At 39.6% G+C, this 15,109-nt stretch overlaps 1 protein-coding gene across 8 annotated transcripts in view; it reads right to left on the minus strand.

Annotated features, from left to right (window-relative positions):
- The window catches only part of CDK14 (cyclin dependent kinase 14), a 464,786-nt gene that overhangs the window by 169,849 nt on the left and 279,828 nt on the right, over positions 1 to 15,109 (minus strand). For all 8 annotated transcript variants that reach the window (XM_067562226.1, XM_067562222.1, XM_067562224.1 and 5 more), the window contains one exon: positions 6,584 to 6,677. In XM_067562226.1, the coding sequence (XP_067418327.1) occupies positions 6,584 to 6,677 (94 nt within the window). The remainder of the gene's footprint in view (positions 1 to 6,583; positions 6,678 to 15,109) is intronic.

Genomic DNA, 15,109 nt, shown 5'->3' on the forward strand with positions numbered 1-15,109 from the left:
AAAGTCAAATTGTCCAAAGCTTCAAACCGCCCCACAGCCTGCACCCACTACTAGTACCAATGCCATAGCTGTGAGTGTGGATGTTAATCCTGTAAGCACTAACGCTATCTCATTAGCCGCAGGAGAAGGTCTGGGGGAAGGACAGTCTCGTGAATTATATCAGAGCTGAGTCTTGGAGAGGTAGTGATGAATTTATTAGGGATGCAAAAGGCGAATGGTGTGGATTGTTGTGACTGGCGCAACACAGCATCGGACATTACTTTGGTAAAGAGATGTTATGTCTGGGAAGAGGACAAACTGGCAGGCAAGAGCATAACTGTTCTGGCCCTCGCAGAGTTTCCTGTGACTGTCCCTTTAGCTAAGATCCACCTAGAATGGGGGGATTTTAGTGGTGTATTGACAGTAGGAATTAGAGATAGATTTAATCCGGTTAATGTCGTAACTAGGTCCAAAGGGAAGTGTGGTGCTGATACCACTATCTTGCCTGTTGTCAGTGAAGGAAGCTGAGAAAGGGAGGAGGATACTTCCAGGCCTTTGGCTATGAAGTCTAGTAGCTTGCCTGGTGGAGGATTGTGTGAGGATCCTCCTGGTATATCAGAAGTAGTTCTGGATCTGAGTAAAATTCAGAAGGAATTTATTTTGGTTCAAGAGAGCGATGCTTCATTAGGACAGGCCAGTGCCGATGATCAGACAGATGCCCCAACTGAGGAAGGAAGAGGGAGATTTTTTTTATGAGAAACGGAATGTTGTTTAGGGAAGCCCCTGCAGGGAAAAGGAGGTTACCTGGAAAAGTGTGTCAGCAAATAGCTGAGCCTGAAGAGTATATGAGAAAGCTGCTTCAGATAGCTAATGATAGGCCATTTGGTGGTCATTTAGGAATAGAAAGAACGTTTGACAGGCTGAAGCAAAACTTCTTTTGGCCACTTATGTATGACTCAGTAAAAGAATACTGCAGGAGCTGTGACTTGTGTCAGAAGCGCAAGGGATTTAAGGGGCCTACCAAGGTACCCCTGCAGCCTTTACCTATTATAGGGGAAGTATTTGCCAGAGTGTCCATAGATATTGTGGGACCTTTATCCAAACCTTCTAGGACTGGGAAAAGGTATATTTTTGTGGTGGTAGATTTTGCTACTAGATATCCTGAGGCTGTGGTATTGTCTAACATAGAAGCTGAGACTGTGGCCACTGCTTTGTTCACTATCTTTAGTAGGGTAGGTTTTCCCAAGGAGATGTTGACAGACGGTGGTACTAATTTTATGTCTATGGTTTCTGAAAAGTTATGGGCATTGTGTGGGATAAAGCACTTAAAAGCTGCACCTTACCCTCCTGAGAACAATGAACTGGCAAAAGATTCAATGGAACTCTGAAAGCCATGCTTCGAATGTATGTTTCCAGACAAGAGAGCGAATGGGATGTGTTGCTTCCATACTTATTATTTGCATATAGAAGCGTGCCCCAAGAATCCACAGGGTTTGCTCCCTTTGATCTCCTATATGGGAGACAGGTCAGGGGACCCTTGGAGTTAATCTGGGATGCCTGGGAGGGCAATACTGAGGAAACACAACAGTCAGTAGGGGACTATTTATCACAGTTTAAGGAAAAGTTGCAAACTATGATGGATTTGGTGCAGCAAAACCTTAAGAAAAGTCAGGAAGTTCAAAAGGCTTGGTATGATAGGCATGCTGAGAAAAGAGCTTTTGAAATTGGGGATATGGTGCTTGTGTTAATTCCAGTAAGGAAAAATAAAATGCAGGACATCTGGGATGGATCATATGAGGTTGTAGAAAGCATTAATGAAGTTGCCTATAATGTCAGAAAGCCCCATGGAAGAGGAGCTAAGCAACTGGTCCATGCTAATAGACTGAAAACGTATTGTGAAAGGGAGGCAACCAGACAGGTTTAACTGACAGATTGTGCAGTACTGCTACAGTACTGGGACTTGGCTTTGGTTACTGCAGCTGTTCAAAATAAGCATAATATGTAAAAATAGTCCCCAAAAAAGTACTTGTTAAAAAAAAAAAAAAAACAACCAAAAAGAAAATCAATGAACAGAATATCTCCTGAAGTATAATACAAAGATCAATCTCTTTCTCTAGTCCATTAAACCTAGCAGTTTTATTAAACCACTGATAAATGTAAACTAATATATAATCTTAAGCGAACAGAAATCAGGTTTTGGGATGTACTCTATTCTTGATAAGGAGGAGATATGCAAGCACACTTAGAGAATATGCTCTTTATTGTGCACTTGATAATTGTGGAAAAACAATGCATCACATATTTTAATCATATTATATAATAATGGAAAATATATATAATAGATTTAGAAAGAGCTATTTGAGAAGTACACAAAACTGCTGTTCACAGGCTCACTCTGTTCACATTACATTACGTTTCATTGTCCTAAATATTATTCCTAATCAATCAGTGCTTGTCTTTCCAAAATACAACAGTTTGTAAGAGGAAGAAATTCAATCATATTTCAACACCTGGTGTAGAGTAATGTATCTTATTGATTTTTTGTTTTATATTGCAAGAGGTATGTTTTAAACTACATGACCTCAGAACACTGCAGAACTAAAGGATTAATGGGTAAGACATATTATATTGTATATCTGCTTTCAGAACATCACAGTATTACATGAAACCATTCACTGTTGAAGAAGTGAAAAGTGTGAACTAAAAAATCTCTCACGCCAACAAATGTTGGTCCAGTAAAAGATATTACCTCACCCACCTTGTCTCTGTGGAAAAGACTACTTTGGCTGGCTGAGCTGTGTTTCATAGCTGTTATAAGAACTCAGCATGTGGGAGTTAATGGTATTAGTTATCTTAAATAGCAACCTGATTAATTTTCCACTTCAAAGTTATTAACTACCTTACTGTACACAATTCATTGGAGAATGAATGAATGAATTTAATCCTTCTGTTCAGAAGCAAAGTGAACAAGAATAATCCCTTGTTTTAGAACTTTTAAATAGATAACTTCTTAAGTTCTTAATGATGAAAACAGTATATGAGAGAGGCACTTTAGTTAAGGATGGCTAGACATTTCCTTTATAAACTCCTATTTTAAGAGGATTTTAATTAGGATTTTAAAATTAACTCTAGTTGACTAAATGCCATAAAAGTCTCAGTCCAAAAGCGTCTTTTAAAGTTTTTTTTTAAGTTTGTACAAGATCAGTCTGACCTGAAAAGACAAGGTCAAAAAATTATCCTTAGTGATTTCAAAGACTGAACTTGTTATTTGAAGCTACAATTTAAAAACTTTTTTTTTTTCTAAACTAAAATTTGGCAGGCCATTACTTTATATTGTGGGTTGATAGATTTTGGTATTTTAACAAACAAGCCCCTTCAGAAAAAAACAAACAAACAAAATCAAAAAGCAAATAAGCAGTTTGAGAATGACCAAAACCAAAAATTCTACAGATATGTACATGCTTGTAAGAAGCCTGTCAAATGGAGCAACAATCTATGTTTTTAAAAATATTTTAATTACAACAAATGTTATTGGACAATGTCAATTAGACTTTCAAAATATTGAGTACATGTTTAACATGATCCATGTTTAAAAGTCCCTCCTGTTTTACAAACAGGTGAGGAGAGAAAAAAAGAGAGAAATTACATTCTACCACTTTAAATGAGTAGTGCACAAATTTAATAAAGCAGAGCTTTAAAAATTACCCAATACTTATGTGTATTAAACATACATTGATTGACAATACATTACAATTAAATAAACATAATCCTTCTGCCATATGGAGTCAGCAGCAACAAGGGATAGGCTCAGTATCTAGGGGTTCCTCTTAACAATACAAAACCACCAGCTCAAGCCCCCATCTAGTAATCTGGGAAAATTTAACACCACCCCTCAGCGCTTCTAAGAGGCAATACTTCTTCACCCACAAGCACTGAATCTGTGTATAACAAAAGAACTCTTATGGAAAGGGAACTCAACAATAATTTGGGAGAATACCACAACCACGTTCAAAAGCATGTAACCATAAGCAAACCTGACCCCTCAGTGCAGTGGTCAGTATCCTTTGCCACAGTTTCCCACCTTGCAGTGAGGAAGTCCAACGAACACATTTGTGTTGTGACTTTTCCCTTTAACACTTCACTCCCCCCCTGCCTAGGCTGCATCCCACTCACAGTTAGCCAAGACCTAGAATCCAGAGGTGCATTCACGTGGGTTCACCTCTCTCCCCGAATGGTTGGTGTGTGGTGGGGAAAGGTCAAGCAATGCCTCTGCCAACACCGTCTCTCTGCTGCTACTGCTTGCTGTTGGTCCCACATGCCACGTTTAGAGGTTCCACCACTTAACCCAGCTCTTAGTGATATCAGCAGGTAGCGGGGAGCCTCACTGCCAGTGTAGTCTCTGTGGAGTCTTTTATTGTCCTCACAAAGTCTAGGGCTTAGCCCCTAGACCTACTCTGCAGTGATCCCAGCTCTAGGAATCATCAGCCAGAAAACAAGGACTCTCGCTTGAGTCTAATCAGCTCTGCCATTAAATACTGGAGAGGAACAGGTCAAATGGTGTCTAGGACTCTTTAAGCAGAGTCCACACCACAAAGTAGGAACACTTGTCCCCACCTACTCTTCTCTTCACTGGGATTTGGCATCTCTGCCCCCTGCTTAGCAAGTGAGGAATAGCTGTAGGGTGCCGCACTCAAACAGGACATGCTAAGCACAGTTCTGCTGCTCTTTACTCATACAATAAAAGAGTAACAACATTTAATTACCCCTGCATTCAAATACTAGAGTGATTTGTAACCCAAAACAAGCCAAAATTGATCATTTTGGCAAAGCAGCTCCATCTGCTATGCACCTAGGCAAAGTAGATGGGTCTATGCAAACACAGTCTGCTCCTGAAGTCTTTTCCCCCCAGCTCATCCCTAGATGTCAGGGGAGAGCTCGTTCAGACCTTGCTGACACACAGCACAGAAGCAGTTTAGCCCTTTACATTGCAGTGGATCTAGCTGTGAAGGTGTTTTGACATGGCAGAAAAAACATGATGTGACTTTCACATCCTACGCTGAGTTTGCAGATCTAACCTGTAGAAAAAGCACGTTTTGCTCAGAGACTGAGAAACTGGTATGTAGAAATCACTGAGGGACAAAAACAAGGAGCTCTATGAAGAATGGCATCATAGATGCCACTTTTCAGAGCTGAACCATACCTCAGTACAGCAGGTGTCAAATATTAATTGCCCAGGCTTCACAGTGAATAAAACACCATACAGAGATTTGGTGAGAAGGAGGGCCACAACTTTTACTAATTATGATGTAACAGAATGAGGAGAGGAGCTGCCAGACAGCTCTTTTCCTGGAAGGATAAATCTAGTGCAGCTCACAAACAAATGTCTGTAAAGCCAGAGAATCCTTCAGAGCAGGCTACCACTCAGCCCCTCATGCTAAATCCACCTAGGGATCAGGACCAAGCAAGTCCCAGATTCCCCTCTTTTTGTGTTAGGGCTAAGGTGAGAGGTGCTTCTTTCCAAGGACTCCCCCATTTGCCGTACAACAGCAATGGTGCAATCAGAAGCCAACCTGGCCAGCATCCAGGACTATATTGGCTACTTCAGTTAAACTGCACTGGGCACCTGCAAAACAGTTGCAAACCTCGTGAGGGCTCTGAGGAAGGTGAAAAAACTCACACAGCTTGCTACCAATCTGTGAAGTGAAAGACATTCTTCCTAGCCTCTTAAAAGGGCACAGGCCAAAATCCAGAGCAAAGTGGAAAATCTAGCAGTAGAAAGAGGACAATAACAAAACAGCCCGAAAGTGAGGGTAGGTGGGGAAGGAAAATAGACACAAGTGGTGGCCCACACCCAGGAGCAGCAATATGAACTGGCCTTCACCCTTGTGGAGATGCCATCAGGCCAATGAGCTGTCCATGCAGCCCACGCATGGACCAATCAGGCTGCAGTGGTGGTACCTCACCCCTTTCTGCTCTGTCAGTTATTATTTGTTAAGTGCCTTATTGTCAAATAAAGCATCCCACAGTGAGAAAACATACTCAAACTTGAATATCACCACCATTTCTGCCCTTCTTATTTTCCTTCTCAGTCTTTGTATTCTCTCTGCATTTCTATCCCTGCAGCAAATCTCAATTCTCACCTGACCTTCATGGGCTTCACTCCCACACCATGACCTATTCCATCACATAAAATGATCAGCAATAAAAGAGTTCATGTTAACATTAAAACAGCACAATACTATTAATGTGGTCTCTGAGTTATTATTTTAGACTATTTGCAGACTCAGCATAGCAACACAGCTTCTCTTTTCACTGGGCTCACATTTGGAAGCTTTCTGTTACAGCCATGAGAACTAGAAACATCTTTTTTAAAATGAAAGCCTGGATTCTGCAGAATCTGAATAAGTCATGCAAGCCTCAAAAATGTATCAGGGTCAGCTGGATCTGGTTTTAAGCCAGGTGTTTGACAACTGTACTCCAGTAGAGAAAAGTAAACACTTCAAATGGACTAACTCAGTGATTTTTTTAAGCTACATTATATTATTCACATTTGGACGGTAACATATGATGTATATACATATTAATCCAGACATAAAGAACTCACCAGAAATATTCTTTCAAGTTGGTCTTGAATGTCTTTCATTCCAGGAAAGGCAGCAACTCCTTGAATCATTTCTACAAAGATACAACCCACTCCCCTATTAAAAAAAAAACAAAAAACAAAAACAAAAACACAGTTAGTTTTTCTTGAGATTAAATAATTAATAAATTAAACACTTGTCTCTATCACCAGCATTACAACACCATACTCTACTGTGCAAGGATACCAGGATGACAACTGGAATGGATGAATTTGTTGAAAACCAATCAGTGCTCTTTTTCAAACATTTTTTCAATAACTCGTTTCTGCTTAGGTGTCACAGTGATAATGGATAAAGAAATCCATTCACCTAGAGTCAAAACCTTGGGCATCTTAAATAAGGCCCCAAAAACAGCTTTTAAAAACATGTGGATTGGTTGCAAGAGTAAAAGGGGGAGCAGCAGTGATGATCTCAGATATACATTTTGCCCACGAAACTTAGACATGCTTCTATAGTTCCACAGGCGTGGGGCTTGGTCAGTTAGTTCAGGCACTGTGTGGATCACCAGGGGAAGCTACAGACCCTCATCTTCTTCTCTCCCATAGGCTCCAAGGCAGATTTGCATGTTTTCCAATTTTCAAGAGCCAATAAGCTATTTAGGAATCAGTAGCATGCATGATTCGATAAAACATTTTTTATTGTGTTATTGCAATTACATTTTTTCTAAATGTACATATTCTTGTCCCTACACACTACATATGTGCACTATTTATCTATAACTATATACACATGTGTGTGCATACACACGAGAGAGAATTTTAACAAAATATTTGTCAATCCAACAGCTTTATGTGGAGTTACACATATTTTACAGTAGGGGTTGAGCTTTCTCAGAGGCAACTAGGGGATTTAGCCATATTACTACCAATCCTTTCAAATGCAAGTTGTGTCCTATAGTCATCTTTGAAAGTCCCAACCTTAACCTTTACTTTAACTTTGTTTCCAAAAGCCGAGTGTTTGGACTATAACATTAAACATTTTTTTTTTATTCATGAAGATGATTATTTATTTAGCGAGCCACATTTAATTTTAGGAATCTGTGTGTGTAGAGAAGTGTGTCTGGAAGAAAGTCTCCTAATGTAAACAGATTGCATGTTTTCAGTAAGTGAGGGAATGTCTAACTGAATATTTGCAGACATTACTTGGCAAAGATCGCCAGCAGAGACCCCATTCTTTACTAAGTTCAGAATGGAATGAGCGCTTCTGAATAATGAAATAATTATATTTTAAAGGTAACAGGATATGATCAGATTTATTCAAAAAGAAAGCTTTTATAATTCACCATTATTTTCTGATTCTACTTCTCAATGACTGAATACCTTAAGTAAAGATCTTCCTTTACCTCTAGAGAATAAAGAAAAACAATGGACAACACAGTTCAGATCCATTCCTAGTTCTATTCAGTATGTTTGAAAGAAGGAGATTAAAAAATTATGTTCCATATGCCCTTGTTGGTTACTGAAGGTACTGAATTGATTAAACTGCCACTCATCATTTACTCTGGTTAACGCTTCATTAGGCACAGATAGGCACAATATATCTTCGTCAAATACATATAAACAGTATTTAGATCTCAGGGAAGGAGAAATGCAAGCTTTTGGACAGGAGCCATTTACTCAAGATAAGAAAAAAAATTGAATATGGTCTGGAGGACAGAGGATTAGAGTTCTATTTCTGAAACCAGACAACGGACATTAGATTAAATTATTTTAAAATTTTAGAGCAGATACAGGTATATACAAACAAGCACTTAGTACATATTTGCATTTGAAATACAACAGAAGATGAAGATTTGAGCAAAGCATTTTATATTGCCCCTCAAAATCTTACTTGCATATTTAATGGAAATTGACTCAGGTATGGACTGAAAATTGGATGAACAACTATTAATACAGTGCAATGTCTTTACTTGGGAGGAAGTGTCCTTTAAGTGTCACAAGGACTATTTTAGATATTGTTTGACACCATATTTCATTATAATCTAGAATCATTTAACTACTGTGCTTTTTATCCCTTAACAAATGGTTCTAAATCAGGGGGGGTTATTAAACATCATTGATGAGAAAAATAAAGAGAGACTATTAGGGCTCCATCTGGAGGTTGCTGAGCACTGGATGCAATCTAATAAAGCACTTAAATGCATGCTTAATTTTAAGCACAAGAGTAGTCCCATTCACCCACCATAGAGCAGGACTGAGTCCTGAGAGAGGACAGAAATATGGGCATGAAATAAAATAAGATTCCTCCTAGGAAAAGGCAAGAAAATACATCTTAGGAAAAATAAATTGAAATACAGATATACAATAAAAGGAAAATACATGGAAAACCATAAAGCCAAATAAGGATCTTGGGATAATGAAGGTCCATGTAAGTCAACAGGAGTCTTCCCAGTGAATTCAACAGACTTTGGATCATGCTCATCGCAAATAGGAAACTTAATATGAGTATACAATATGATAGCCAAAAATTATTTTAGAATAAAAATCAAAACCAAAAGGTTTTTGTGTTTTGTGAGCACCGACAGCAAATCTCTACACAACCCAGCAATTCTGTGCACATTTCCTGGCATCCCAAAACAGGAATGTGTCAACAAACTGAGGAGATTTCTCAGCAAAGCAACAAAAATGATTACATTATTGGAAGAATGGACTTGTAAAGAAAAGATACAAACTCAATACATCATTCTTGGGTAAACAATTAATAAAGGGGTGGGGGAGGGAAAGGATGACTCTGTACAAGTATCTAAAAGGTATAAAAAAGAAAGAGACGAGGAATTGCTTTGGATTTCACTGGTCCCCAGAATTGCATGTATACCAAAGAGGGTATAACTAGGAGTAATGAGATGCAATTAAGAAACAGAAAATGTAGGGTGACTGTTAAGGAAAACTACCCAATACTGAGGTCAATTATACTGTGCAATAGCCTCCCAAAAGGAATGGAAGCTCCACTGCTCATGTCACATAGAACTAGCCTGGATGAAACACTTAAGAATATTCTACAGGGAACTATCTTATTTTGCATTAACAGAAGGGTGGACAAGATGAGCTAACATCTCTCTCCCATCTCTAATTTCTATTTCTATGTTAATCAGAACGTATTTCATATTTCAAGAAGTAACTTTGCTTTTCTCGTCTCTCTCCCCTTCTCTCTGTACAACCCCCATTATTTATTATTTCTACACATACATACATACATACCCTATAGTGTGTATGTGAGTAACATTTTCAGGCAAAGTGTTTGAGAAAGTGTGTGTGTCATATTGAAGAACTTTGGCCACATTTCAATAACTGATTTAGCATTTCCTACAGCCTTTGGAGAAGGTCTGAATTCCTATTTGCAAACTGAGTTGCTGGGCTTTTGGATACTTGATTCAGGAATCTTTGCAATGGAACAAAGTGAGATAACCTTGGAAAGAAAACATGACAAACTAAATGACAGCCATTTAATGCTGAAATGTGTGAGTTACCCTCCGATAACAATAAGCATGACTAAGCCTATTGATGAACTGATGATACCATATGTGGCCATCAATCTAATTTTGTCCAACTTAATTTCCTCTCACTGTATCTATCACATACTACACAGACTACTATAAAGTAAGAGTTCATGCTGAAGCTCAATGGGTTACTCTGAAATCTGAATTTAGATAGGAAATGAATAGCTAATGAGAAGCTGAGGTAGGCACAGAAATTTTATTTTTTGTATTGCATTTGTAGGCCAAGACCACCAGTTTGTAAAAAAATAACTTGTTTGGTTGCCATTGTATAATTTAAGAAATTCAGTTAAAAAAATTTGGCAGACTTATCTATGTAACATTTTATATAACACACAAATACAAATTACAAGCTATCGGGATATGAATTTATAAAACCTTTGCCATTACTTTTTTTTTTTACATGACACTTTAGCTAAAAACCTATTAAGAATATTCGTAACTGTTAAGGTTGCTGGGGTTTGTTTTGTTTTTACCTCTAAAGAGATCCATATAAGTAATAGCAGAGCCATTTTTGATTAACAAACTGTTTTCATACTGATTTTTATAGTTTGCATAAATGCAGATTTTAATATTTGCGTGGACTATTGGGGAACTTCACTATAACAAATGTTGAACATTTTTTGCTGAATTAACAGCTTTTCTGTTAGATTCATTCACTAGCAGAAGACTATATCAGCATCATGTCCCTTCAGAGTAGACATTCATGTTTTGAAAAACAGTAGATCTATGTCTGGCCATGAAGCCTGATTTCAGATTACAAGATTTGGCTCTCTGGGAGGAGACATTCTGAAAGCACTGAACGATCGCTTCAATACTTCCAATAAAATTACTGAGGAACAACATTTATAAAAAAATCACAAGAGGAATAATCCATATAACTGAGATTTTGTGCCAGTTTTCCAAGAGGGACAGTGCTTTTTTATTATAATACAGAAGCAAAATCTGCTTCGTATTTTCTCCATCACCACCAAGAGGCAACATTGGAGTACTGAATGCTTTACTCACATCAAAAGGTAAAGACTACATAAACTCTAAACAATGGGTTGAACTTCAAAAAAGTACATGCTCAGGATTAGTAGTGAAGTAAGGACAATTTAACAGATTTTCCCTCAGGTACTTTAGTAAATTGGAAATTGTATACCAGGAAAGGACTGGTCTCAGGACAGTGTGTGGATATACAATATATATTTGAATAAGGTATTGTAAAGGATGAGCTGTATGTTTAACCTTGACTACTAAGCCTGCACCTGTAATGAAGTGTTGCTTTTAACTACCACTGATTCATGAAATCTGGTTCTCTGACAGAAACTTCCAGGATGAAATCAATGGTAAAACCACCATTAATTTTAATGGGTTTTCACCCCAGTTGTCTACAGGCATGATCTGCAAGGAGCTGAGAACACAACTCCCACTGAGGGGGTCTAATACCTTGCAGAATTGTGTCACATTATTGCATCCTAATGAAACGGAATATTGCTGGTTTCAGCAGATGGATATTAATTAATGGTGAGTGAATAATTTGCAGTAAATAATTTAACAGCTGCAAAACTATGGTATTTAACTTTTGGGCCGAGTAGGAGCAGTGCAGAACTGCACTGACCCAGATGGAGCTCGACAAAGGAGTATAGTCTGTTCTACACACAAAGTTGCACAGTTTTTCCTGAAGTGTGACGGTGAAGGCAGGGACACATCTGTCTTGGAGATGAAATGCATGGCTCAACAGATGGTGTCTGTGATGCTGGGAAATCACGTGCCAGCTCTTAACAAGGCTTTAGGCCTCAGCCAAGCACTGACAAATTCATTGCTGGAAACCAGTCTGTTTCACCTGTGTGTTAGTAGATGACTATTTGACTTATGACAATGAGTTTATGAAATGCTTGTAAGTTGCTGCATGCATTAATCTCACTTATAATATCTTTATGACATACTAGAAGGTAATATTTAAGTTTTTGCCTTGTAACAGTAAAAAAAAAAATATATATTTGCTCTGAAACTGTGAACCCAATCAGGAGGCATTTCCTTCCCATCAAGAAGGGATATCAAAACTAAATGAGCTATTGTGGGACATTACAGTACAAAGGCTTTGTTAATTGCTCCTTATTCCCATGAAGAGGCTATGTGCAAAGGGCTCATCCCATCAGCTTGAATTCTGGAAGAAGGAAATAAAAATAGTTGACAAGGAAATTTTTCATATCTTTTGCTCTCTGCACACTTACAGGGCCAGAGCGACAAAATAGAAAGCGAGATTCCAGGGTTAACCTGGGTTAGCCCTAAAAGATATTTAGGGCTGATAGATTACCACAGTTCTGCCACCTTCTGGAACCATAGACTAACTCATTTATGTATATATGCTTGCCTGCTTTAACCTTGTAATAATACTCATTTCTTTTCTTAGTTAATAATTCCTTAGATAGTTTACTATAGGATTAGTTACAAACATTGTCTTGCATGTGAGATCAGAGGTACGTAATGACCTGGGGTAAGTGATTGGTCCTTTGGGACTGGGAGTAACCTGAATATTTTATGATCTTTGGTGTATATCAACTATCTATCACTAAGTCCAGGTTGCCTGGGTGACAAGACAGACTGGAATGCCCGAGGGGACTGTCTGTGACTTGGTGGTAAGACTGTTCTAGTGCTTTAGGAGTTCATACTTGTACTGGGATGGTGAAATCTAATTATGGAACATACAGCTACTTTGGGGTCACTGCCCTGCTTCTTGAAAGTCTGGCCTGAGGTTGGCACTCTCAGTCATGAGCCACTCCAGACAGCGTGACAGTGTCTATGGGAGGGCTTTGGGTTTCGTGACCATGGGATGCTCTTCTGGGGAGGAAGACTGCTGAGAAGACATGGGGTCCACCTCACCAAGAAGAGGAAGAGCATCTTCATAGACTGACTAGCCAATCTAGTTATCTTCTTCAATGCTTAGCTGAACTGTTGGCTATAGCGATCGTTTGTCATTTGGTCCTTTCCTGTGCAGCCGAAAGGGCTTGATGGGCCAAAAGTCCAATGTCAGAACAGACATGATGCATCCATGTAATAGGGGGTCTGCCTCTGGGCCACCTCCACCCCTGGTTTGGTGGAATTTTATCCTGGATGTTGCAAGCCACCCAGAGAATAGCATTTGCTGGAACGTCTTGAGGCGTTCTGGAGACATGTCTGGAAAGTGTAAGTTGCCGGTTGAGGACAATAGCCCTAGTAGTCTGTAGACCACAGCGACCATAAACGTCTGCATTACGACTGAATCATTCCACTTTATGCCCAATATATGACATTGGCTTTTGTATGGAAAGCCTCCAGCTTTGCCCAATCTGAGTGGCGTAGTGTCCATGTTTCATAATTGTATAGCAGTACAGAGAGGATTCAGCTCGAACACATCCTGAACTTGGGTTGTCATGTCAAGATGATATTGGTTCCATATTCATCATGAAATATCCATGGCAGATGCTGCAATGCCAATCCAGTGAAGAACCTCCTTATAAGAGTTGGAAGAACTGGTAAGGAGAGAACCTAAATAGCAAAAGCTGGAGACTGCTTCAACAGTTTCATTATTCAAAGAGATTTGAGTTGTGGGTGGACTTAATCCTAGGTTTAGCAGCTTTGTCTTTCACCACAAAACATGGAGACTGAATGAGGCCGACTCCTCCTCCATTTGCTGGAAAGCCTCATGAAACCTGTCAGGGCTCTGTACTAGAAGAACAATGTCATGAGCATAGTCAAGCTCTGAGAACAAGAGATCACTGATCTTAATGCCTATGGACCCAATGGAATGCTACATTATGAAATCCATTGCCTGAAAAGAATGCAGGGACCAAGACACAGGCTTGCCTGACACCAGGTACCGATTTAAAAGGTGCCAATGTTTGATTCCCACATGTACCTGGGCAGTGGTTCCATTATGCAGCTCACTAATCAAGTCCAGAAGAGAGGTTGGACACCTCTGCCCTTTAAGGCCTTCCACAGCACGATTCAATCAGCGGAATCAAACACAGCCTTAAGATTGACAGATGCTACGTGCAGGGGCTTCTTGAACTCGCTGTGTATCTCTGACAACAAACTGAGGACTCAAATGGCATTTAATGTGGATCTGTTCCTCATAAAGCCCGACTGTTGAAGGGCGACGCTTCCAATGTAGCAGGAACTCAAAATGCACCAGCAGAACATGCACGAACACCTTCCCTGGCCCAGACAACAAAGTAATCGACCTGTAGATCTTACATTCACTGTGCAGTCGCTTGCCCTTATAAAGTGAGATCACAATACTGTCCTTCCAGGCAGTTGGCAATGTTCCAGTTCTCCAAACCAAGTGAAAGATGGCCAGAAGTGATTCCGCTCCAGGGGGATGCCATCCATCAGCAGCACATCCGTTTTTCAGTTTGCAAATGGTGCGCTTCACTTCATCCAGCGTTGGTGCGTCAGTACAAATGTCTAGGTCCGAAACCACAGTGGCTGCCAAATCATGCACCTTTGGGAAAGCAAAGGCTGGAGAGTGGTTCTGGGCACTGTGATAATATTCCATCCAGTGTGAGAGGATGTCATCATCTGATTTACATGGGCAGCCTTGGCTGTCTTTCAGGATGCCATTCGTAGTGACTATCTCTTGACCGCTGAGGTTGTGGATTGCACAGGATGCCGGCTTTAAATCTTCCCTGGCTAAGCCAAGTTCAACTTCATCCATCACTTGGTTATAATATGCCTCACGATTGCGAAGTGCCAGGATGTTGAACTTTCACTTCAGCTGATTATTAATGCACTTATCACCGCGCTGGTGGATTGTAGTCTTCAATTTAATGGTCTAAGACCAGGTTACCTTGACGTCATTCAGTAGGTTAGCTAGAGCGGAGAATGTATTGCTGACATCGATACAAAATCTAGTGGAGAGGGCTTTAAATTAGGTTCAAGAGGGCAGGCGACAAAAGCCCACAAGTAGGTATTTAAGAAGTGGACCTTAACAGAGGACTAACGTTGGGGGTGGGAGGACATGGAAAATTAC

The sequence above is a fragment of the Emydura macquarii genome, unplaced genomic scaffold (genome assembly GCF_026122565.2).
Source record: "Emydura macquarii macquarii isolate MOO-44397 ecotype Brisbane River unplaced genomic scaffold, CSIRO-AGI_Emac_v2 contig_2422, whole genome shotgun sequence".
In the NCBI taxonomy this organism is placed as follows: domain Eukaryota; kingdom Metazoa; phylum Chordata; order Testudines; family Chelidae; genus Emydura; species Emydura macquarii.